Here is a 26713-nt window from a genome sequence, read left to right on the forward strand (position 1 = left end):
CAACATTGTAAATCAACTATACTTTAAAAAAATTGCCACTCCAAAACTTTGCTTAAAGAAAATAATTTTATTGGATTTATTCTACTGACTTGTCTTCCCAATAAATTTCATATTAAACACATAATTTAGTACAAGGTAGAAATCTAAGCTCATTAGTACTGAAATAGATCTTGTCAAGTGTTTGAAGGTTTTGAATGCAATGAAAACATGTATCAGAATTTCAACAGCTTATTCTAGCATCATTCTAACGTCATTACCATTATTTACTACATCATCACCACAACCATCAAATATTTATTGAATACCCAGAGTGAGTTGCTTATACTTAGACGGAAGTCTATTCCTAGGAATTTCAACCTAAGAAATTAAAAGCAAACAGAAAGCCCTGGACAGAGAATTTGAGTCAGGGAGGACTTGTGGAGAAGAACACTGCAAGATGCTGCAAAACTCGTGTTCATAAACACTTAGGAAGGCCAGGAAGAAAAGACAGGCTTCTACAGTGAGAAGGAAAATATCCAATATACAAATGACTGCGACTCTAACAGGGAACTTCCCTGGTGGCTCAGACGGTAAAGTGTCTGCCTCCAATGCGGGAGACCTGGGTTCAATCCCTGGGTCAGGAAGATCCCCTGGAGAAGGAAATGGCAACCCACTCCAGTACTCTTGCCTGGAAAATCCCATGGATGGAGAAGCCTGGTAGGCTACATCCATGGGGTTGCAAATGGTTGGACACAACTGAGCGACTTCACTCACTAGCAGCTCCTGTCCTTCTTCTGCAGCTGGATCTCTTTGTTGGCTGTCTTGGGAGACTTATAAGAACAATAAAATCCAAGGAAGAAGTTTTAAATGGGTCAAAAATGAAGGAAGGGAAAATCACTGAAAAATAAGAACTTGCAGAAAGTTAAGGGAAATGCTTCGAGGAGATTCCAGGGAAACACAGGCTTCCAAGAAGAATTTTTTTTCATGTGCCTCTTTCATTTCATTTTGTTCTGTTGCCTCACATGGTTGTTGCTGGTGTTATTTCAAATGAAAACAAAACAAAAATAAACAAACAAAAAACATCCTCATCAAACAGCGGTGCAGAGTCTGGGGAAGTCTTGCAGCTGGTTTTCAAGAGTCCTTAATGCGAGCCCTTAAGTGTTACTTCTCTTGATGATGTTACCTTGGTTACAGACACACACAATCCAGCTCACATACACTCATTTCAGCAGTGCCTTATGGGCAACATACATGAGAGATCAAGCTGTCAGACAGAGTACTTGGTACTTGGTAAAGAAAATTAGGTGCTGTACTGTGGAGCATTTCTACTCAATTTACTGATAAGCTTACCAAGGACACCACAATGCTTCAGATCCTTGTTGCAAAGACTCACTTCTGGGTGGTATTTACATGGATATTTGGGGTTGGTTATCCAGTTCTTCATGTGACCAGATCCTCTCTAACACAGAAGTTTTTATCAATCAGAACCAGGTGATGACCTAATATAGCAAAGATGATCAGATCAAATAGTTAAATTTGAATTTGGGATAAACAAATCATTTTAGCATAAGTATGTTCCAAATATAGAATGGAGATTCTCTATTTTAATTTACTAAGTCTGGCAACCCCAAAACTGTCTTCCTGAGCTTCCTTTCTTGTTACCTTGATTGGTGTTTTGGGTATTGCCAAACTCTTTTAATGTACACATACAATTTCTTGCTTTACTAGTAAAAGACTAACAACATGCATTGTATGTGGATTTACTGATTAGAATGTAAGTTTCCCTGATTTATAGTTTGTGTGTGTGCTGGAGTGGAAGAAAGGATCTTATTATCACTGCCATGTACCCACAGCAGCTGTTGAGATAAATTGTATTCATCAGAGTTGTTTAAAGCAATACGAACCATTAAGGCGAGGCTAAAGGAGGAGTATAAATGGGTTCCAATAGAATCAGTGTAAACTAAGCTGAAATAATTTGTATCAAGGAAAAGGATAATAGGAATTCTACTGTGGAAGAAGGGTAATTTTGGAGAATGGAAAATTTTGAGAATAAGGCAGCCAGGGAACTGGAGTTCTGTAGCCGGGACTTAAGAAAATCACAGGTGTTTTAGAAAAACACTAGGATGTTTGAGAGGGATGCAGCAAGGGAACCAGGAAGATGTCAGATAAACTGAATATTTTGAGTTTGTGTGTAGGGCTGGCTCTCCCTACATGGGGAGCTGGAATCCCTTTCTCCTGCTTGCTTCTCCTATTCTTCTTGATCCTTTGGTCCACGTGATTGATTCTATTTTTTTTTTAATTAGTACTATTATTTAACTGCATTTGGGTAAATAGAATCAATTTTGTGGTCCAACTGAGAATTTCACCATGTAACATTATTTTTATGAGATGTGGTCTGAATTTCAGACAGCTGACATAAAAACAAAATGTTAAAACAGTTCCTGGTCAGGCTGCATGTGTAGCTTATTCACCTGGTGGGTCTTGAATCCAGGCAGAAGGCCTGCTCACACAGTACAATATATTATATTGTATTACACTGAATACATATCAAAAACAGATCTTACAGATTCAGTTCAATCATGTTCAAGAACTCTTTGACTACCTTTCTGGAAATACAAACAAAATATTTTAAAGAGAGGTGGAATAGGGAAGATAGTGCAGAGTTGTGCAGTGTTAGATATGGAGGTCAAAGGTGCAAGACCTTGCTCTGACTTCAGGATGTTTATAAATAACTACAAAACGAACTAAGCTATTATAAAGCTGAGAGTTAATAAGCAGAAGAGATGATTCATGTGGATTGCAAACATAAAGTTCTGTGAGGCTTCTTCTAGAATGGCTTGTGGATTCCTGACACCTCCTTCTATCCAATATTAGGAATATCCGGTAAAGGAAATTGAGTCCTTCAGGAACTCAAGAAGGTAAGTCATGAATTCCCGGGGCCCACGTTAGCCATAAAACCTTGGGCAAGTTCACAGCCTTCAGCCTCGACTCCCTCCTTTTTTAAGTGGGGCTTCAGTTCAGTTCAGTTCAGTCGCTCAGTCGTGTCCAACTCTTTGCGACCCCATGAATCACAGCACGCCAGGCCTCCCTGTCCATCACCAACTCCCGGAGTTCACTCAAACTCATGTCCATCGAGTCGGTGATGCCATCCAGCCATCTCATTCTCTGTCGTCCCCTTCTCCTCCCGCCCCCAATCCCTCCCAGCATCAGAGTCTTTTCCAGTGAGTCAACTCGTCGCATGAGGTGGCCAAAGTACTGGAGTTTCAGCTTTAGCATCAGTCCTTCCAATGAACACCCTTACCAGTATCTATCTTTTAGGGTTACTGAGGAGATTATTAATAAAAGCCGATTCCCTTGCGGCTCAGCAGTAAAGAATCTGCCTGCCAATGATGGAGACTCAGGTTGGTTCCCTGGGTCGGGAAGATCCCCTGGAGAAGGAAATGGCAACCCACTCCAGGAGAATTCTTTCCTGGAGAATTCCATGGACAGAGGAACCTGGTGGTCTACAGTCCATGGTGTCACAAAGAGTCAGACACGACTTAGCGACTAAACAACTACAAATAGTGAAGCTCCTAGCATCGCGCCTGGCAGAAGTACGGGCTCAATAAACCGTACTTCTTATTGCTACTTATCTGACTGAGAAAGGAACACTTTGCGTGGGGCTACTGTACTGGTTCCTACTTATGGGCACGGCTAAGAGACTAAAACCGTAGTTTCCACCAGGAACAACCTGCGGCCTCGGACTTGCGCCCCTCGCCCCAACCAAGGACCAGAGAAATTCGGGCCCTTTTAGAGAAAACAGTGCCCTGGTCTCTTCTCTGTAGGGAATAAGGAAGGACTGCCGCGGAAGCCCAGACAGCGAAGAGCGGCAGAAGGGCTGGGTGTCTCAAAGGGGTCTCGGGAGTCCAGACGCGTCTAAGACCCGCCCCCGGCGCGGCCCCCGGCGCCCAAGCGGAGGCGGGGAAGTGGGCGCGGAGGGGCGTGGGGCGACGGCTCTGGTTGTTCGGGCTCGCCGAGACGGGGCGGGCGCATCTTCTTGCCGCCCAATCCCCAGCCTTAGTCGCGGCCTCATGAATAAACAACAAAGCGAAGCGCCCTCCCCCTGGCGTCCCAGACAGCGGAGGGAGCCGCCACCGCTGCAGGGGCCGCCGCGGGGATGCCGAGCGCGGGCGCCGCCACTCTCTTCTGCGCGCTGCTCTGCTGAAGGTTCACAGGTGAGGACGAGCTCGGCTTCCGCCACTCGGGCGGCCGCGGCTGTAGACGGGGCGGCCGGCAGAGACGGAGCCGGAGTCCCTGGCGGCACGGGGCAGCCCCAGGAGCTGTGCGGTCGGGGGAGCTCGGCAGCCCCGGGCGCGCCAAGCGTGAGCCCCGCGCCGCCGCCAGAACGCGGTGCCCCGGCTCGGGGTGCGCGGGGGCAGCTCCGAGAGCGTGGGGCGCGGTGCGCAGGCCTCCGAGGACTAGCCTCACTCCTCGCTCCTGCCCAGCCTCACGGCTCCGCACCAGCGAGCGGGCCTTTGTGCTGCCGGAGCTTGCAGGGCTGGCTGCTTTTGTGTGGGCTTTTCTTTCTTCTCTCCCTCTCCTCTCAGTCTCACAGCGGTGGTAGAGAAGTTCCCGAAGACTAAGATCTGCTCCTTTGAAAGCTTTGATTGCAATGTCCCCGATGCCAGTCAGTGGTCAGCAGCCGAGGAGCGAGGGGGGGCTGCCGTGGTCACCGAAATGTGTTACTTTGCAGAGAACAAACAGTTGAGTGTTTAGCGCAGGGATGTCACAGAACCTCCTTGCTCAGACCCTGACCGGCCCCCCAGGACACGGTAAGAGGATGCTCCTTGGAAAGGTCACTTGATTGGAAAGAGGGCCTGCGGGTTAGACTCCAAAATGATTGTGAGGTGCTACCTGGAGGTGCCCAGATGTCTCCTGTGCGTCCGGGTCACTGACAGAACCCGACTTGCGTACATTCCGAACATGTAGAGCCTGGCTGGCGAAAAATCTGCCAGGCGCTCAAAATAGAGGACCCACAAAAGTTTGGAGTTCTCAAAGAAATCTTTGCCTTCCCAAGCTGATGCCAAGGATTGGCCAGGATCTTTCCTCCTCATTTTAGTGTAGAGCTGCTGTGGAGGAGAGGATTTAAAGGCTGATTTAAAGAGTCTGCCTTCTTTCTATGGAAGTTTTAGTTTGCAACTTAAGGGAATGGGGGAGTGGCTCACAAGACCATCCAAAAAACTCTGAAGGATTTTTTTTTCCGTAGGGAGCAAAATGTGTGGCCAGAATTTGCATGTCTCCCGTCCGTTGTGAATTTTCTTGATCACAAGTGATACTGTTGGGCTCCAAGGAGTCTTGTTTAAACACCTACAGAGTCAGTCGCTGACCTACTTTCTGCTTACTTGCCCGCAGAATCCCACTGTAGCATCTAGTGGAAGAAACTCAAAACTAGGTGAGATTTCACAGTATCAGAACATTTACATACAGTAGAAATTTAAGGGTAGCCTGACGTACTCTTACGCATAAGGCACAGTTGTTATATTTGTCATATTAATGAACCAAGCACTTATGCAACAGACTTGATATTGATTGTGTTTATTCACAAAACTCCCAAGACTCAGCAAGTCTAAGGTAGCTACAGCAACAGAGCCAATTAAGAAGATGTGGATGTCTTTGTTTTCACGGGAGGTTCTTAACATTATATTTGGCATTTCTTGCTAGACCTTTCAATATCATAATTTGGTTTTACAGAAGTAGTTTGATGCTAAACATAAGTATAGGATCAAAATGCGGAGGATGGGCTTACCTGTTATGGAAAATTTCTACTCATCAACTAAAGGTGGTCTTCACTATTTTTTCAGCAGGTGTTTGCCTGAAAACTTCTGTAAGGAATTGTATTTTTTTTTTTCATTGAATTCTGTTTCGTCTCACTTAGGGAAGCTGGCTGTTCAGAGAGAATAATCTGAGTTTGATCTCTGTAAAATGAAAGCTTACTCTCTAATTAAGATGTGTAGTCAGTCCTGTTTTTCACGTAGTGTTTACTTGGTGATTATAAGAAAAGTATCTGAATCAAGTTTCAGCTTGAAATATTAGATATTATGTTTATTCCTTGAAATGTCTACCTGGGGATTACTTTCTCCTGCCAGCTAGTATTTAGAGATCTTTTTAAGCAAATGAGGTTTGTGAACTACAAAGAACAGAAATGAAGTGTCACATTGGTTTGTTGAAAGGAACTGTATAATGGATGGACAGGAGCTTGTTGATCAAGATTGATTAGGATGGAATTCTGCAGACATCAGACAATTCCCAGGTCACTTTGTCTACATGAAAAGTTGAAACAGGAAGCTCCATGGAAATAGCTTGAGGGGAAAAGGGTGTTATGGATCTTTCAGACTGGTCACATTTCTGTATTTTGAGGGGAGTGCATGGTAGTACTGCAAAGATTGAAGGCAGGAGGAGATCTGGACGTCAGAGGATGAGATGGTTGGATGACATCACTGACTCAATGGACATGAGTTTGAGCAAACTCTGGGAGATGGTGAAGTACAGGGAAGCCTAGTGTTGTGCAGTCCATAGGGTTGCGAAGAGTCAGACATGACTGAGCGACTGAACAACAACAATATGTCTTAAATTACTTGATACTTAAACATTTTTTTCAAACCATTTTTATGTCTGTTATCACTGATTTGGTCCCTCTTCCATCTTTGAAGAAAACAGAATGAACATTATTATGTCCATTTTGCAAAGAGGAAACTGAGTTTCAGTGATTTGCCCAAGGTAGAGCTGGAAGTCGAAGCCAACTTTTAAATCTTCAAGTCCAGCTTCTTTTACCAGGAATAGGGTGATGCTTTAGAGTGATACACACCGGTATCTTCCTTTGTCTATATTGCTAAATTGTAGAGAATAAAGCTTGTGGGCTTGATGTGTAGAACTTAGTTGTGGTCTGCAGGAACGGTAAAGCACTTTGCTGGCAGTTGCCAGAGTAACCATCTCGAGCCCAGCCTACTTACCGCTTCCCTGTCTGCACGATGCCTCTTTCCTCCTGCGGGTTACTTTGTGGTTACTCTGTTGTCTCTCCTTCCACTGTGGTTGAACATGCTACTGAAAGGATCATCTGTCATCCCAGCCACTTAATTTATAGTGAAGGATGAGTGGGGTCAGATCGTCTTAAAGTCAATAAATCAGGCCAGTAACAGTCATCCAAAGCACAGTAAATCAGAGATGGGATACCTTAATGCTGTGTGCCACAGCTGGGTTAATAGGGTCAGAGTCTTGATAAGCTCCACTTCAGACCAATGGAATAGTGTTGGCAATGAGAACCTTAACAATTAAAGGAAAGTAAGACAATGACAAATAATCATTAAGGAGCAGGAAAAACACAAAATGGAGATATTAAGACAAAGAAGGGAAAGAGTTTTCTTATTCCATTATCAATCAAAGAATTACTGTTACTTAATTGGATTTTGAAAGGGGAAGGGGTAATTGGGAAGCAAGTTGACCTGAAGCTCTGAAACTTGTTTCTCTGTGATCTCTCTATCACTTTTTAATGAAATAAACTCTGAAAAAACCTGAAGTACAGGAGAAATGAGAATACACAAATTACTACTATTATTAAAATCACACATTTGAATAAGTAGCCAAAATTGACTAGGTGATGAACAAAACATAAGCCATGAAATGTTATTGAAAATCTTACAGTGTAAAAGAGATTCCAAACCTTCTTTTTCACATTCTTAAATGGTTATTCCTGATAACTCAGTTGGTAAAGAATCTGCCTGCAATGCAGGAGACCCCAGTTCGATTCCTGGGTTGGAAAGATTCACTGGAGAAGGGATAGGCTACCCACTCCAGTGTTGTTGGGCTTCCCTTGTGGCTCAGCTGGTAAAGAATCCACCTGCAATGTGGGAGACCTGGGTTCAATCCCTGGGTTGGGAAGATTCCCAGGAGAAGGGAAAGGCTACCCACTCCAGTATGCTGGCCTGGAGAATTCCAGGGACTGTCCCAGAGAGTCGGACACAATTGAGTGACTTTCACTTTTAAATGGTTATTTATATTCACTTCACACCACTAAAAATGGAATACCTCTCCCGTGTGTCTACCCTGATTAGCAATTATGTGGCAAAGGAGGCTGAAAGACTAGTGTTTTCATGCAAAGAAGGTAACCTTATTTGAGGTGACGAGACTTACAGATGTAATAATTTATACCGGAGAAGCTAGGAGAGGGGCAGGAAGAGAATGGACCAGGCAGTTTCGTGATAACAGTCAGTAAATAGGACATGACCTGGTGGACCATGAATTGGATACCAGGGAAGGAGAGAGCATTCTGGCTAGTGCAGTGCCATGAGCAAAATTTAGGAAGCTGAAATGAGTAAGGCACATAAGAGGGCAATATATCCAACTGGCAATGGGTTCGTACTCGGCACTGATGATATGAAGTTGTGTTATAGATATGGAGGTTGGCAGTTATATGTTTGGGGATATTAAATGATGTGTTTTGGGAAGGTAGAGTTGTAGTTGCAAAGACAGGAAACTTGATGACTAACAGACGTGATTACACAGGTAAGTTAATTAACTTCTGTAAGCTGGTAGTTTTCTCACCAAAAAAAAAAAGAGAGAGAGAGAAGGATAAGGATAATGCTTGTATCATTAGGTTGTTGTAAAGGATTAAATAAAATAATTTATATAAGGCACTTAAAACACTTGGCATCACTGAATGGTAGCCATGCCATTTTTGATTGATTATTGTCATTTCTTTCCTTAAGACTAACCCATCTAGATTGTATAAAATTGATTGGAGAGGAGAGAATCTGATCAGGTAATAAATTAAGAGGCAGGTAAAATAATGATAATCCAGTGTTCCCAAGAAAGGGACATTTCCAAGAGATATTATGAGGGAAGGACCTGCAGAAATTGTGAATCTAGAATGTATAGGAGAGAAGAGTTCAAGATGACACCACAGTTTAGATGAAGATAGTGTGTTTGAAGTAGCATCCAAGTAACGACCAGTAGACAATGGAAATCAAGGGCAGCTTTTTTCCCGAAACCTCACACCAGCTGTTTATGGTATTTGTGTTTATCCTGCAAAAGGAAAATATCAGGCAGATTGTCACCAGTTTTTTTTTTTTTGGCATACTCTACAGGCCTCCTGTGTCTTGAGTACCCTTAGGGCAGTGCTCATGTTCCTTATATATTATACATGAAACTCAATTTGCTTTGAAAAAATTAGCTTTGTCACTGATGAAATGATTGAACACGCTGGTTCCCTTTTGTGTCTGCGTTTCGGTAACACACTGAACAACAGCCGCATACTGTTTAGTTGGAAAAATATTGACCAAGTGTTTGAAAACACCTGATTAGTAAGTCTAACAAGATGGCTAAGGCTATATTTTTTTATGTTGTCTTTCATTTGTCTTTGAAACTTGAATATGCCTAGACTTGACAAACAGATTCTGGACTGTATCTATTAAGATTGTTGAAGATAATGCTTGACAGAACAGCTTATCTGCTCACTGGTGGCAGAAATGCAGTAAATTGTTCAGAGGACTGCCAAGCCATTAGGGTACCTTGATAGCGAATGACAGACAAAGTGCTATGACTGGCTCAGAAAAGGATGCTTTTTAAGCTATTAGAAGCTAATATCCACTATCAGTGAGCAACTGGGTTAGAGTTCATGTATCTGAATTAATTTGCCCTGATGGATAGAGTGAAAAGAAAGGAGCCTCCAAAGTCACAGTGTAAAAGGAAAAGTTAGAGAAATGTTTTATTTGTTAAATATTCTGATATTTGAGTTAATTTAAGATAATTACGACATAATTTCTAATAAGCAGTGAAGTCTCTCTCTCCTTCAGCAAAGCGGGCTATAGACATTGATTTGTTTGTTCAGCCAGTATTTACTAAGCATTTCCTCTGTGCCAGGCACTTTGCCAGGGAAAGGAGACAATGTCGAGGAAAAAAGAAAAGGCCTATAGCCTTTAAAATGTGATTACAGATGGTTGCTTAGGTTTGGAAATATTGTCACTGAATTGACAAGAGTCAGTCTTTCCTTATTTATTCTCTGCCATCACGCAGCTCCCAGTGAAGGACTCCAAACTCATGGGAGTGGCTAGGTGAACCTGTGCGGTGCTTGGAAGGACAGAGAAAGATCTGGAACTTGAAGGTCATCTCCCAATATATCTGAGTTGCTGATGTGTTCCCTATTGCCGTTCCAACAGGCTGTCTTTTCTGCCTCTCTTAAAGTTCAGGCGTCACTTTGAATAGTAGGGAGAAGGAGCATATGGCTGCAATACACAGGCAGAATAGGCGTGCAGTTCACCCCACTTTTTCCTGTCGTAATTGAATTTAGAAAGCAGGTGGCTGACACTTAATTACAGAAGGAAGGTCTTTTAGAGCCATGGCAGAATTCCCTTCACACAAAAATTCTGAAGCTTAAGGTCTAGATGAAAATGAAACCTTGAAGGAAAAATCTGTTTTGGAAAGGCAGTAGAGATTATATTACATCTTTTTTGTTTGTCCCTACCACCCTCCAAATCTGATTTGTTCATAAAATTCTCCTCTCAGTCCACATGACTCCAGAACATATGAATAAAATGTGAAGCATTCATACAATCATTTGGGTGCCCTGCTTGCTTGATGACAAAGTTGTGGGAATATGAAAACATTTGCATTTTTCTTGTGTGTTTTATAGATAAAATAAGAAAATGGAATCATGGAGATAGAGGGATTTCAAAGATTTTTTTATTTTTTTAACTCCGTTGTTCTGTCAAAGGAGAGACTGAGGGTATTTGTCTAGTATCACATGGCATGTTTTATCAACAATAAAGCTGTGATTCATTTTTCTCATGCCAGTCTGTGTCCTTCTAAATTCTGCTGCTGGGAATTCCCTGGTGGTCCAGTGGTTAGGACTCCGTGCTTCTGTTGATTGCATGTTCGATCCCTAGTCAGGGAACTAAGTAAGATCCCACAAGCTGTACCATGGAGACCCAGCTTTTAGGCCACATCCTCAGTCTCCTGAGGTGATATTTCACTGAATTGGAAAAATATTTGTTTAGGAAAGAGCAGATCTCTGAACAGGTCACAAATGAAGCAGAGAGTTCTATAGCTTTTATGTATCTTTGTCTATATAATTTATAGTTCAGCCTGTATGTTCAAAAATCAAAGGTGTAGTGTCATCAGCTGTGAGCACACTTGTTTTACAGCTGTCATATGTTTTTGTTTTAAGGAAGGAAAATAGAGGCCGTGGGCCAAATACTGCTACCAATTCTGTTACCTGGCCATGAACTGGGCTGCATTATGGCTCATTGGAAGTATGAGGATAACTTATTCCCAGAATGTTCACATGCTATTCCCTCTTTTTAAAATGTTTTTCCTGGATTCTTTCCTTTAAAAACAATATGTTTAAACAATGTATGCTACCTGTATGTAATTTAATATTTAAATATAAGTGCTTCAACCCCTCATCCTACAGATGAGGAAATTTAGCATCCCCTTCACTATCTGAAGATTCTTGGGTGGGGTGGCTTATGTTTCTTCGAGTCATCTCTGGATTCAGTTTTTTTCTGCTTCTAAATTTATGGTCCCTGATATGCTGTTCCTTTTTTGCACATGGCATCTCATGGCATCTTTCTGTTCCTCTATTCTCCCAAAGTAATTTTTTTGGGTAAAAAATTATTGGTGGCAATAAATATTTATGGTCTCATCCCAGGTCTGTGTACTAGGAACTTGGCAGTAGCTTAGTTGAGTGGTTTTGACTCCAGGTCTCTCAAGAAGTTGCAGTCAAGATGGCAGCTGAGGCTGAAGTCATCTGAAGGCTTGACTGGGGCTGGAGGAGTTGCTTCCAAGATAATTCATTCATGTGGGTGCTGGTAGTTCAGCAAGAGGCCTCAGCTCTGAATCCATGGATTCCTCTCTCCTCATGTAGATAAATTCAACCTTCTTTTTCTCTTCAGCTATCTAGATCTTGCCCTTAGTGCTTGACCTTTTCTCTGTCTCAGAGGGTCCTGGAAGACTAACTGGATTAACATGTGAAAGGTTCAGACTTCTTAAGGGAAGAAGACCCTATGAAAATGTAAATTTTTATTTTTGTATGTGCGTATTATAAGCTTAACTAACCCCGATAGTTTAATGATTAGACATAGGAGAAAGGAAAAGTATAACTTTTATAAAGATAAGGTTTTTATTTTTAGATTTAGAATTTTCATTCCTAGGTTTAATTTTCTAGAAAAACTGCAGTATCTAAGAACTTTCTGATGATGGGATAGATAAAAAGATCTAAAACCCTTAAGGTTGGGGGGAAATTAGTTTTGATATAATTTTAGTTGTAATGACAGTGTGAGTAGTTTTTTTTTAAATAAATCTTAATCTTACAATAATATGTATTCAGTAAATGTTGATAATTTAAAATGTGTTTTGGTTCTCTGAAAGAGCTTTTTTTTTTTTTCCAAAATATGTACTCATTTACATTAACTATTTTACTTTTTCTAATTTTATTGAGACATGAAAATTTTGCCTATAATTTTTATAGTTGTTGCAAAGAAAAAATGCTTTAAGTATTTTAAAGATAAATTTTAATTGTGAGTCATTTATGCACTTTAAAAACTCTTGAATGAAACTGGTATTCAGTATTTTATGATGATATTTAATAAGTTTTAAAACACACTTAAAAGGTTCTGTGAATGTAATATAAATAAATGTTAAGGTTTGCTGTTTATTTCCCTGGACGTGTTGCTGTTTCTGCAGTCATTTGACTCCGTGATTAATAGAAGAATTGGGAAGAATATTGCAAATGTGATTTCAAAGGTAGTTTATTTCAAGTGGATATTTAAAAAACAATGAACTTAGTACTTGAACTATGTGTACCCTTTGCTAGAGAGCTGCAAGTTAAATCAGCTGAAAATTCAATAGGGAAAAATGAACTGGGTTATCCAAGTCTCAAAGGTACAAAGAAATAGAACATTCTTCTCTTATGTACTGTCTCTGAACAGAAGTCAAGGAGATTATTTTACTTATGGTTTAATTTAAAGGGGCTTATTTACAACATATATTTATATGATGGTTTGATATGCTTTATTTTTCTGCAGGACTCAATTACTGGAATTGTCAACTCTCCCAATTTATGTGCACATTTCTCTTCCACTATGAGCAGACCAATTGTATTACACATTTGTCTGGCTTTCTGTAGCCTTCTACTTTTCAACTTTGCCGCACAATGTCTGGCTTTCCCCAACATGGAAAGAAGGGAGATAGTACTTCTTCATGCAGAAAAAGGACAGTCTGAGAGGCTAAACACAGATGACCTAGAAAATGACTCTGTTACTTCAAAGTACACTCCAGTCTCTGGAGATCCAGTGATAGTGTTAGCAGGACCATCAATAATGTCTTTAAATAAAGTGTTCCCTAGTAATAAAGAAACCCCTCCTGTAGGAGCTGGGCTCCTGCAAGCTGATGGTTCTAACATTTACACTGCTACTGAGCCAGAGGTCCAAGCAGGGGAAGAAGTGTTCGGTTCTAGCCAGCCAGAGAGACTGTCTCCCAAAAGCCGACCTTCCAAGGCCACGTTAACGAACCGTGTCACACCAACTGCTTCTCTGAATATTGATGAGAGGGAGGAACCCTCCCGTGGTACCATCATTCAGCCCACTGTGGAAGGAACCACTGAAGCAACACAAAGTTTTCTGAGCTATGTGGATGATCAGTTGTTTGCAACTGAAAGCCCGGAAGGACTTAGTCTGGGGCATTCACATTTATCCCTTGTGAATACTAAAGAAATGCTAACCACCAGTCCAAGGACTGAGAAATTTGAAGCAAACCCAGAACATAAGACCACTTCTTATCCTGGTTATAAGCTCACAGCAGGCACTGAGTCTTCCCAGATGACAGCTGATAATACCCAGTCTACTACCGTCACCAAGCACTGGCTCCCAACCTCTGAGTCCATCCTGAGTGTTAAACCAGAAACTGACAGCCTGCTGGGAGCCTCAGAAGTCACGATGAGTGTCAGCACAGCTGTTGCAGCTGCTCCTGTCATAAGTGATGAGTGGGATGACACCAAATTAGAGAGTATAAGCCAGATGAAGACCCCAAAGCTTGGAGATAATACGGAGACACAGGTGAGAATGGAAATATCTCAGACAACCCAAGCAACCGATATCAGTATGGAAGGCATGGAAGGGGGCGAAGCTTTGACAGAAGCTGCAGATGTGAGTCTGAAGCTGCCTGAAATGGAAACACACATGGAAACCACCCTGCCAATGGCACGTGGGGATGATAGAGCATCTGATCAGAGTTCCTTTACTCCAAGTCCAATGGAAGATATAAAAGTCTCTGTCATGAACCTGGTCCAGGATACTGCGGACTTTGTGGAATCCACCAAGGAGAACAGTGCCGTGTTCTTAGAGACCACTGTTTCCATCTCCGAATATGAGTCTGAGGTGCATCAACCATTGGGAAATAGATTTAAAGGTAAAAGAAAAGTAAGCTTTGTTTAACTTGGGATATTTCTGTTTGATTTTTTTAAATTGAGATATAATTGAAACATAACATGGTATTAAGTTTTAGGTGGTTTATGTTTTTTTAAGTGACAATTTAGAAGTAAAATATCTAAGTTTTAAAGAAAATCAAAAGTAAATAAAAATATATTTTGTATAAATGTATTTGTATAAAATACATCTTATATAAATGTGTTTGTATAAAATACATTCAACTATAACTCCTGCATGTAGACCAGTGGTGTTTAACAGGGAATAATTTGTCATCCCCCAACCCTCATAATTTGACTTACATACAGCATGAAGTGATCACCACAGTAAGTTAAGTGAACATCCATCATCTCATATAGATACAAAACTAAATAGAAAAACTTTTTTTCCTTGTGATGAGAGTTTTCAGGATTTTCTCTGTTAATTTTCATATATAACTTATGGTAGTATTCACCATATCTGTCATGTTGAACATCTCTAGTACTTATTTGTACCTTTTGATTACCTTCATCCAATTCCCCCTTCCACCACCCCCTGCCACAAATCTGATAATTTTTTACCATAAATCTGATCTCATTCTATGGGTGTTTGTTTTGTTTTTGAAGTATAACTGACCTACAATACTGAGTTAGTTCCTAGTGATTTGATATTTTGTACATTACAAAATGATCACCATCGTTAGTCTAGTTACCACTTGTCACCATACAAAGATGTTACATGTATATTGAAGGTATTCACCACAGTTTACATTTCATATCCTTGACTCATTTATTTTGCAACTGGAAGTTTGTACCTCTTAATCTCCATTACCTATTTCTGGAGACATTTTTGGTTGTCACCACAGAGGGCATCTAATAGGTAGAGGCCAAGATGCTGCTAACATCCTGCAGAGCATAGCACAGCCCCCAACAAAGGTTTATCTGAGCCAAAGTGTCAGTAGCTCTGAGAAACCCTGATATAGATGAATATTTTGCAGACCTTTTATTGTGAAAATATATAACTATATATAGGAAATTGTGAAAAAAATAGCTATATGTTTAAATGGTATAATCAACAATGTCAGATACTTATTTACACATTGTTGTAAAAAATACTCACATCCCTGATATTACCAAAAACTTTAGGTAAATATTTATCTCATAGTATTAACTATGTGAGTTCTTTGACTTTGTTTTCCCAAAAAGAAACTCATCTAGAAATAAGGGGTAAAAACCCCCACAATGCAGATAAATCCTCTCTGCTGGCTTGATTCTGTACTCTCTGCTTCCTCTTGGCCTCTACATCTGAATGTTATGAGATGTCAATCCTTGCATTTGTTGCTGATGAATGATGTTTTTCTTTGATTGTGTGTAGTTAGACAGACAACAGCATGGGGAAGGCAAAACTTAGTGTAATGGGCATATGCTCATTCCAAGTTGTTTTGGAATATGTACAGCTGTTACTTCAGCTAAGTAGCCTAATTAATGGAAAATATCAAATTAGTAACATGTTTTATAAAGTGTTATGGAGATTGAATTAAAATGATAAAAAATTGAATTTTACATATCCAATCTATTTTTTTAAAGACTGTAAGACCTAGTATACTGGAAGTTTTCATAGAAGCTTCCCCAAACTATTTTGTAAGTTGGTTTTTAAATTTCATTTAAAAAGTTAGGTCCAAATGACTAGGATAATATTAGATATGAGCAAACAAGTTTACTTCAGTTCTCCATAGTACTTTAAGATATTCCTGGAGCATTAAATCACATAGTCCCAGATAATTTGCTGCACAATTGAATTCATGATTCTTATATACTGGATTTGCCTTCAAATCTACTAATGTAACTTAAAAAGAAAATAAATTTGGCAATTATCTGATTTTTTAAAAAATTATCTAATATGCTCCTTCAGTTCAGTTTTCAATATTTTAATAGGCAGCTCCTATTTATTTCTAGCACATAGAACAATATATGGCACATAGTGGGTACTCAATAAGCATCTCTTTGTTGAATGAGTAAATGAAGATAGAGAAAATCCAGACTAGAATTATCCAATCTGCCTGCCTGCCTTGTCCTAATTAATCAAAAAGCTTCTAAGTTTTCTTGGTAGAGAGAGGAATGTCAAAATAATTCCTTTCAATTTTTACTTTTTTGGTTGTTTCGTAGTGTTAAAAATAATGTGAAAAATTGAGATTATTGATGACAGTAGTGAGAGAATAGTCAAAAGTTTGTCTGCCCATTTCCTGGTGATTACAAGTACTTTTCAGAAGTCAGCCACTCAAGTGCCAATCATTTTAGGGCCCAGGGACTACTTAGCACATTCTCTTCTTCGGGGAGCACAATGATTTCTTGGAGTTTTTGCGTATTATGAATTGATGAGGATCCTGGGGTTAGAGTCAGTCCTCTGATTCATCTGCTTCTTCAGCTGTTCACTTGGAGATCAGGTTTTAGAGGACTTCCCTGGTGGTCCAGTGGTTGAGATTCCATGCTTCCACTGCAGGGGGCACGGGTTTGATCCCTAGTTGGGGAACTAAGATCCCACATGCCGTGTGGTGTGGCCAAAAAAAAAAAGATCAGGTTTGAAAAGTAATCTATAGGGGGAGCACAGGAAGATCGCAGAGGAATAGGACAGGGCGACCACTTTCTCCCTCACAAAATCAGCAAAAGAACATTTGAACGCTGAGTAAATCCCGCAAAACAACTTCTGAATACTGGCAGAGGACATCAGGCACTCAGAAAAAGCCCATAGTCTTCTAAAGGAGGTTGAAAATAGTATAAAAGATAAAAAGAGAGACAAAAGAGGGAGGGATGGAGCTCCGTCCCGGGAAGGTAGGCTTAAAAAAAAAAAAAGAGAAGTTTCCAAACACCTGGAAACACTGGCGCATGGAACCTCAGAGGGCCACATAACTGGGAGACAAAAGACATAAATAATTAAAACTCACAGACTAAGTGCCCAGAGGAAACTCTCAGTGGAGAAGCTGCGCAGATGCCCGCGCCCCCCACTAGCAGGTGGGGGCTGGGCAGGAAGGCGAGGGCGCAGCGCTTAGAGGAAGAACCAGGCTTGAACACCCCGGGCAAACTGAGGGCGCGAACTTAAAATATCGAAGCAGACGCTGCAGCTAAAAGGCGAAAAGGCTAGGAAGAGCCTGTGAAAAGCCCCAATCAAGGACTCCGCCAGCCCCGCCCACAGAATGGGGCGCTGAGCGGAGCGAGCCAGCAGCGGGTGGCCCATCCCCCAGCCCCTGCCGACGCTGGCGGGGAGGGCAGCCAGTGCTGGAAGGGGCAGCCACGGCCCCAGAGAGGCTTCCCATGCCAAGCTGCAGGCAGGCTTCCTTGCTGGCCAGGACTTCTTGGGTTCGGGCCGCTTGATACCCACCTGAGAAAGTGTGCCCATTGTACTCCCAGAAAACCGAGCGACAGGGACGAGGAAGGCGATAAGTCTCAGCGACTGCGCTCACCAAACGCCTGGTCACCTGAGCTGCTCGGACCGGGCAAGGCACAAAACGCAGGCCCAGCCAAGTCTGCGCCTTTGTGGAGTACCCGAGGACCTGAACCTGAGCCGCTCAGACCTGGGAAGTGCATGCAACCCAGAGCTGGCCGCGGACAGCTCCCAGCAGAGCAACCTAGAGCCTAAGTAGCATAAACAGGGAAAGCACACATGCCTCGAGCGGGAGCATTCCCAGTGTAGCCGAGACACTGCGAGCACTCCCCACAGACGCCAGGGATATTTGTTAGCTGCTGTCCTCCCTCCCCACAGCAGGACTGAACAGCTGAGCCGGGAAAAAGAAAAAAGTGTCCACCACTGCATCCTGGTGTCAGGACAGGAATTAGACACTGAGGAGACCAGAAAACAGAAGAGCTTTTTCAACAGAAGGAACTGCCTTGGAAGTAACAGAGGGAGAAGCCTTGAGCCTACTGCAAGAATAAGACTGAAAAACAGAGGCGGAGGCTTAAGTCCAAATCCTGAGAACACCAGAGATCTCCTGTGCCAGAGAACATTAATTGATAGGTACTCATCAAATGCCTCCATACATACACTGAAACCAGGCACCACCCAAGGGTCAACAAGTTTCAGTGAAAGACATACTACGCAAACCATCCAGCAACACAGGAGAATAGCACTGAGCTTCAATATACAGGCTGCGCAAACCCACTGACATCTCAAACTCATTACTGGACACTTCATTGCACTCCAGAGAGAAGAAATCCAGCTCCACCCACCAGAACATCGACACAAGCTTCCCTAACCAGGGAACCTTGACGAGTCACCCATCCAACCCCACACACAATGAGGTAACTACCTAATAAAGAGAACTCCATAAACTGCCAGAAGACGGAAAGGCCACCCCGAACACAGCAATATAAGCAAGATGAAGAGGCAGAGAAATACCCAACAAGTAAAGGAACAGGATAAATGCCCACCAACACAAACAAAAGAGGAAGATATAGGGAACCTACCCAATAAAGAATTTCGAATTTTAATTGTGAAAATGATTCAAAATCTGGAAAGCAAAGTGGAGTTACAGATAAATAAACTGGAGAAAAGGATTGAGAAGATGGAAGAAATGTTCAATAAGGAATTAGAGGAAATAAAAAAGAGTCAATATATAACGAATAATACAATAGATGAGATCAGAAACACTCTTGAGGGCACAAACAGTGGAATAATGGAGGCAGAAGATAGGAAAAGCGAGCTAGAAGATAGAATTGTAGAAATAAATGAAACAGAGACGGAAAAAGAAAAAAGAATTAAAAGAAATGAGGACAATATTAGAGACCTGTGGGACAATATTTAACGCCCCAACATTCAAATTATAGGAGTCCCAGAAAAAGAAGACAAAAAGAAAGATCATGAGAAAATACTCGAGGAGATAATAGTTGAAAATTTCCCTAAAATGGGGAAGGAAATAATCACCCAAGTCCAAGAAACACAGAGAGTCCCTAACAGGATAAACCCAAGGCGAAATACTCCAAGGCACATATTAATCAAATTAACAAAGATCAAACACAAAGACCAAATATTAAAAGCAGCAAGGGAAAAACCACAAATAACACACAAGGGGATCCCCATAAGGATAACAGCTGATCTTTCAGCAGAAACTCTTCAGGCCAGGAGGGAATGGCAAGACATACTTAAAGTGATGAAAGAAAGTAACCTACAGCCCAGATTACTATACCCAGCAAGGATCTCATTCAAATATGAAGGAGAAATCAAAAGCTTTACAGACGAGCAAAAGCTGAGAGAATTCAGCATCACCAAACCAGCTCTCCAACAAATACTAAAGGATCTTCTCTAGACAGGAAACACAGAAAGGGTGTATAAACTCGAACCCAAAACAATGTAGAAAATGGCAACGGGATCATACTTATCAATAATCACCTTAAACGTAAATGGGTTGAATGCCCCAACCAAAAGACAAAGGCTGGCTGAATGGATACAAAAACAAGACCCCCATATATGTTGTCTACAAGAGACCCACCTCAAAACGAGGGACACATACAGACTGAAAATGAAGGGCTGGAAAAAGATATTCCACGCAAATAGAGACCAAAAGAAAGCAGGAGTAGCAATACTCATATCAGATAAAATAGATTTTAAAGCAAAGGCTGTGAAAAGAGACAAAGAAGGAAACTACATAATGATCAAAGGATCAATCCAAGAAGAAGATATAACAATTATAAATATTTATGCACCCAACATAGGAGCACCGCAATATATCAGACAATTACTAACAAGTATGAAAGGGGAAATTAACAATAAAACAATAATGGAGACTTTAATACCTGACTCACACCTATGGATATATCAACTAAACAGAAAATTAACAAGGAAACACAAACTTTAAATGATACAATAGACCAGTTAAACCTAATAGATCTCTATAGGACATTTCACCCCAAAACAATGAATTTCACCTTTTTCTCAAGTGCACATGGAACCTTTTCCAGGATAGATCACATCCTGGGCCATAAATCTAGCCTTGGTAAATTCAAAAAAATTGAAATGATTCCAAGCATCTTTTCTAGACCACAATACAGTAAGATTAGATCTCAATTACAGGAGAAAAACTATTAAAAATGCCAACATATGGAGGCTGAACAACACGCTGCTGAATAATGAACAAATCATAGAAGAAATCAAAATATGCATAGAAATGAATGAAAATGAAAACACAACAACCCAAAACCTCTGGGACACTGTAAAAGCAGTGCTAAGGGGGAAGTTCATAGCAATACAGGCACACCTCAAGAAACAAGAAAAAAGTCAACTAAATAACCTAACTCTACATCTAAAGAAACTAGAAAAGGAAGAAATGAAGAACCCCAGGGTCAGTAGAAGGAAAGAAATTGTAAAAATTAGGGCAGAGATAAATGCAAAAGAAACAAAAGAGACCATAGCAAAAATCAACAAAGCCAAAAGCTGGTTCTTTGAGAAGGTAAATAAAATTGACAAACCACTAGCCAGACTCATCAAGAAACAAAGGGAGAAGAACCAAATCAATAAAATTAGAAATGAAAATGGAGAGATCACAACCGACAACACAAAAATACAAAGAATTATTAGAGAATACTATCAGCAATTATATGGCAATAAAATGAATAACCTGGAAGAAATGGACAAATTCCTAGAAAAGTACACCTTGCCAAAACTAAACCAGGAAGAAATAGAAAATCTGAACAGACCCATCACAAGCACAGAACTAGAGGAAGTAATCAGAAATCTTCCAGCAAACAAAAGCCCAGGTCCAGACAGCTTCACAGCTGAATTCTACCAAAAATTTAGAGAAGAGCTAACACCTATTCTACTCAAATTCTTCCAGAAAATTGCTGAGGAAGGGAAACTTCCAAACTCATTCCAAAACCTGGTAAAGATCCCACAAAAAAAGAAAACTACAGGCCAATATCACTGATGAACATAGATGCAAAAATCCTTAACAAAATTCTAGCAATCAGAATCCAACAACACATTAAGAAGATTATACATCATGACCAAGTGGGCTTTATCCCAGGAATGCAAGGATTCTTCAATATCCACAAATCAATCAACGTAATACACCACATTAACAAACTGAAAAATAAAAATCATATGATTATCTCAATAGATGCAGAGAAAGCCTTTGACAAAATACAACATCCATTTATGATAAAAACCCTCCAGAAAGTGGGAATAGAAGGGACATACCTCAACATAATAAAAGCTATGTATGACAAACCCACAGCAAACGTTATCCTCAATGGTGAAAAACTGAAAGCATTTCCCCTAAAGTCAGGAACAAGACAAGGGTGCCCACTCTCACCACTGCTATTCAACATAGTTCTGGAAGTTTTGGCCACAGCAATCAGAGCAGAAAAAGGCATAAAAGGAATACAAATTGGAAAAGAAGAAGTAAAACTTTCACTGTTCGCTGATGACATGATCCTCTACACAGAAAACCCTGAAGACTCTACCAGAAAACTACTAGAGCTAATCAATGAATACAGTAAAGTTGCAGGATATAAAATCAACACACAGAAATCCCTCGCATTCCTATACACTAATAATGAGAAAATAGAGAAATTAAGGAAACTATTCCATTCACTGTTGCAACGAAAAGAATTAAATACTTAGGAATATATCTACCTAAGGAAACAAAGGCAATGCCAAAGAATGCTCAAACTACCGCACAATTGCACTCATCTCGCACGCTAGTAAAGTCATGCTCAAAATTCTCCAAGCCAGGCTTCAGCAGTATATAAACCGTGAACTCCCAGATGTTCAAGCAGGTTTTAGAAAAGGCAGAGGCACCAGAGATCAAATTGCCAACATCCGCTGGATCATGGAGAAAGCAAGAGAGTTTCAGAAAAACATCTATTTCTGCTTTATTGACTATGCCAAAGCCTTTGACTGTGTGGATCACAATAAACTGTGGAACATTCTGAAAGAGATGGGAATCCCAGACCACCTGACCTGCCTCTTGAGAAACCTGTATGCAGGTCAAGAAGCAACTGTTAGAACTGGACATGGAACAACAGACTGGTTCCAAATAGGAAAAGGTGTACGTCAAGGTTGTATATTGTCACCTTGCTTATTTAACTTATATGCAGAGTACATCATGAGGAACGCTGGACTGGAAGAAGCACAAGCTGGAATCAAGATTGCCGGGAGAAATATCAATAACCTCAGATATGCAGATGACACTACCCTTATGGCAGAAAGTGAAGAGGAACTCAAAAGCCTCTTGATGAAAGTGAAAGAGGAGAGTGAAAAGGTTGGCTTGAAGCTCAACATTCAGAAAACAAAGATCATGGCATCTGGTCCCATCACTTCATGGGAAATAGATGGAAAAACAGTGGAAACAGTGTCAGACTTTATTTTTTTGGGCTCCAAAATCACTGCAGATGCTGATTGCAGCCATGAAATTAAAAGACGCTTGCTCCTTGGAAGGAAAGTTATGACCAACCTTGATAGTATATTAAAAAGCAGAGACATTACTTTGCCAACCAAGGTCCGTCTAGTCAAGGCAATGGTTTTTCCCGTGGTCATGTATGGATGTGAGAGTTGGACTGTGAAGAAGGCTGACCGCCGAAGAATCGATGCTTTTGAACTGTGGTGTTGGAGAAGACTCTTGAGAGTCCCTTATACTGCAAGAAGATCCAACCAGTCCATTCTGGAGGAGATCAATCCTGGATGTTCATTGGAGGGACTGATGCTAAAGCTGAAACTGCAATACTTTGGCCACCTCATGAGACGAGTTGACTCACTGGAAAAGACTCTGATGCTGGGAAAGGTTGGGGGCGGGAGGAGAAGGGGACGACGGAGAATGAGATGGCTGGATGGCATCACCGACTCTGTGGACATGAGTTTGAGTGAACTCCGGGAGTTGGTGATGGACAGGGAGGCCTGGCGTGCTGTGATTCATGGGGTCGCGGAGAGTCGGACACGACTGAGCGACTGAACTGAACTGAACTGAACTGAAGGAAACAAAAGACTTGTACATAGAAAACTATAAAACACTAGTGAAAGTAATCAAAGAGGACATAATAGATGGAGAAATATACCGTGTTCATGGATTGGAAGAATAAATATTGTGAAAATGAGTATACTACCCAAAGTAATTTATACATTCAATGCAATCCCTATCAAGCTACCAACAATATTTTTCACAGGACTAGAACAAATAATCTCACAGTTTAGAAGGAAATACAAAAAACCTCGAATAGCCAAAGCAATCTTGAGGAAGAAAAATGGAACTGGGGGAATTAACTTGCTGGACTTCAGGCTCTACTACAAAGCCACAGTCATCAAGACAGTATGCTACTGGCATAAAGACAGAAATATAGATGAATGGAACAAAATAGAAAGCCCAGAGATAAATCCACGTACCTATGGACACCTTATCTTTGACAAAGGAGGCAAGAATATAAAATGGACAAAAGACAGTCTCTTTAACAAATGGTGCTGGGAAAACTGGTCAGCCACTTGTAAAAGAATGAAACTAGAACACTTCCTAACACCATACACCAAAATAAACTCAAAATGGATTAGAGAGCTAAATGTAAGACCAGATTCTATAAAACTCCTAGAGGAGATCGTAGGCAAAACACTCTCCGACATAAATCACAGCAGGATCCTCCAAGACCCACCTCCCAGAATATTGGAAATAAAAGCGAAAATAAACAAATGGGACCTAATTAAAAGCTTCTGCACAGCAAAGAAAACTATAAGCAAGGTGAAAAGGCAGCCTTCAGAATGGGAGAAAATAATAGCAAATGAAGCAACTGATAAAGGATTAATCTCCAAAATATACAAGCAGCTCGTGCAGCTCAATTCCAGAAAAATAAATGACCCAATCAAAAAATGGGCCAAAGAACTAAACAGGCATTTCTCCAAAGAAGACATACAGATGGCTAACAAACACATGAAAAAATGCTCAACATCCCTCATAATCAGAGAAATGCAAATCAAAACCACAAAGAGATACCATTTCACGCCGGTCAGAATGGCTGCTATCCAAAAGTCTACATGCAATAAATGCTGGAGAGGGTGTGGAGAAAAGGGAACCCTCTTACACTGTTGGTGGGAATGCAAACTAGTACAGCCACTATGGAGAACAGTATGGAGATTCCTCAAAAAACTGGAAATAGAACTGCCATATGATCCAGCAATCGCACTCCTGGGCATACACACTGAGGAAACCAGAATTGAAAGAGACACATGTACTCCAATGTTCATCGCAGCACTGTTTATAATAGCCAGGACATGGAAGCAACCTAGATGTCCATCTGCAGACGAATGGATAAGAAAGCTTTGGTACATATACACAATAGAGTATTACTCAGCCATCAAAAAGAATGCATTTGAATCAGTTCTAATGAGGTGGATGAAATTGGAGCCTATTATACAGAGTGAAGTAAGCCAGAAAGAAAAACATCAATACAGTATACTAATGCATATATATGGAATTTAGAAAGATGGTAACCTTAACCCTGTATACGAGACTGCAAAAGAGACATAGGTATATAGAACAGTCTTTGGGACTCTGTGGGAGAGGGTGAAGGTGGGATGATTGGGGAGAATGGCATTGTAGCATGTATATTATCATACGTGAAATGAATCACCAGTCCAGGTTCGACGCATGATACAGGATGCTTGGGGCTGGTGCACGGGGATGACCTGGAGGGGAGGATATGGGGAAGAGGGAGGTGGGAGGGGGGGTTCAAGAAAGGGAACACGTGTACACCTGGGGCGGATTCATGTCAATGTATGGCAAAACCAACCAATATATTAATGTAAGGTAATTTGCCTCCAATAAAATAAATTAAAAAGTTAAAAAGAAAAGTAATCTATAATAATTATTGTATATATTTTTTTCTATAGGAACTGGAAAGAATGAGAGATGTGGAGAAATTTTGAATGTTACTTTAAAAATTCCCATTACTATTTCTAGCTCTCACTCTGTCTTTAACGGCAGTCTCTTATGTGAAGTGCTATGTCCTTTTTATATTTCTTACTGTTTAGTGAAACTGTGACCATAGAGTGAACGTTTATTTTGACATATTTTTTCCTTAGAAGTGTTCGTTATGCTTTCAAAAATGAGGGCAACATGGAGAATGCATACTGCTTTAAATGGTAAAACTATGTATTTTTATGGCAAATAGAGCATTGTCCTAGGTGCTGAATATACTAGTATTAGTTCAGAAAAAAAGAAAAAACTTAAATAGTGGCACAAAGAGCAAATATGAAGCACATGTAAGATTGTCTTATAGCCAGGTATATCAGTCCTTCAAATATAAAAATCTCCAGTTCAAAGAAAAAGTAGCCTAAACTGATTGGGGACCAAGAAATGGAAATGGTTGTACTAAAAAAGTATACAAACACTATTTTAAAGCACATAATTTCTGAGGAGAAATGCTTTTAAGTAATAGGAAGAACAATGATGCCATTAATTAAAACTATGAAAAAACCTTTCAGCTGCTTTTAAGAAGGCTATTTTTTATTACATATGGTAATGTGCTGAGTATCTAGAGTTACTGTTTAAAAAAAGAGATGATAAAGTCTTCTAGAAATTATGTTTTCCTAGTGGCTCAGTATTTGAAATTTCCAACATAACCTCTCCCTAAGAAGGGGACAAATATTAACCCTTATAAATAGTCTATAATCTAAATAGCTATAAGTAGTCTTTAATAATGTATTTGGGGGGATTATAATGTTGTAAAGAAAGTGGACCTGCAATGGATACATCTTACCCCACAGGTGTATTTCATTCTTTTTCATGTTGAAAAGCAAATGCAGATCTTCTACACAGGTCACTCTAAGTTGTTCCTTGGGCAATGGCAAGATTTCCTTTCTCATGGCCGAATAGTGTCCTGTGTGTGTATATCTCATCTTCTTTATCCATTCATCTGTTGAGGGATAAGTGCAGTTAGCACAGTGGTTAAGAGGGCTAACTATGTAAACTTAGTCAGGTTCCTTAGCGTCTCTACACCTAAGTCATTTGTAGAATGAGGTAATACTAATTGACATTTATTGAATACTTACCAAGCAATGGGTGTATGCTAAGTGTTTTACACATGTTGTCTAATTTAATTTTTGTAAAAACTCTATGCGGTAGGTACTATTATTATTTCCACTTTACAACTTAAGGAAGCCCAAGGTCTAGAAACATTAAGTAATTCATTCAGAGCCACACAGAAGATGGCTGATTCTGAATTGATACTCAGTCAAATTGGATCTGGAGCCTGTGTTCTTGGCCACTATGATATGTGGCTTCCATGGAATAATATTAGTACCTTCCTGCCCTTACATATGGAAGGATAAGATAA

General features: G+C 40.5%; 1 protein-coding gene across 1 annotated transcript in view; it reads left to right on the forward strand.

Annotated features, from left to right (window-relative positions):
- The first annotated feature begins 4049 nt into the window (after positions 1 to 4049).
- Positions 4050 to 26713, forward strand: part of ARMH4 (armadillo like helical domain containing 4) — a 153250-nt gene continuing 130586 nt past the window's right edge. The window contains exons 1-2 of the mRNA XM_055436930.2: positions 4050 to 4193; positions 13035 to 14415. Coding sequence (XP_055292905.2) covers positions 4050 to 4193; positions 13035 to 14415 — 1525 coding nt within the window. The remainder of the gene's footprint in view (positions 4194 to 13034; positions 14416 to 26713) is intronic.

Source organism: Moschus berezovskii, chromosome 9 (assembly GCF_049115385.1).
Source record: "Moschus berezovskii isolate FMDL1 chromosome 9, NW_MosBer_1.0, whole genome shotgun sequence".
Taxonomy (NCBI): domain Eukaryota; kingdom Metazoa; phylum Chordata; class Mammalia; order Artiodactyla; family Moschidae; genus Moschus; species Moschus berezovskii.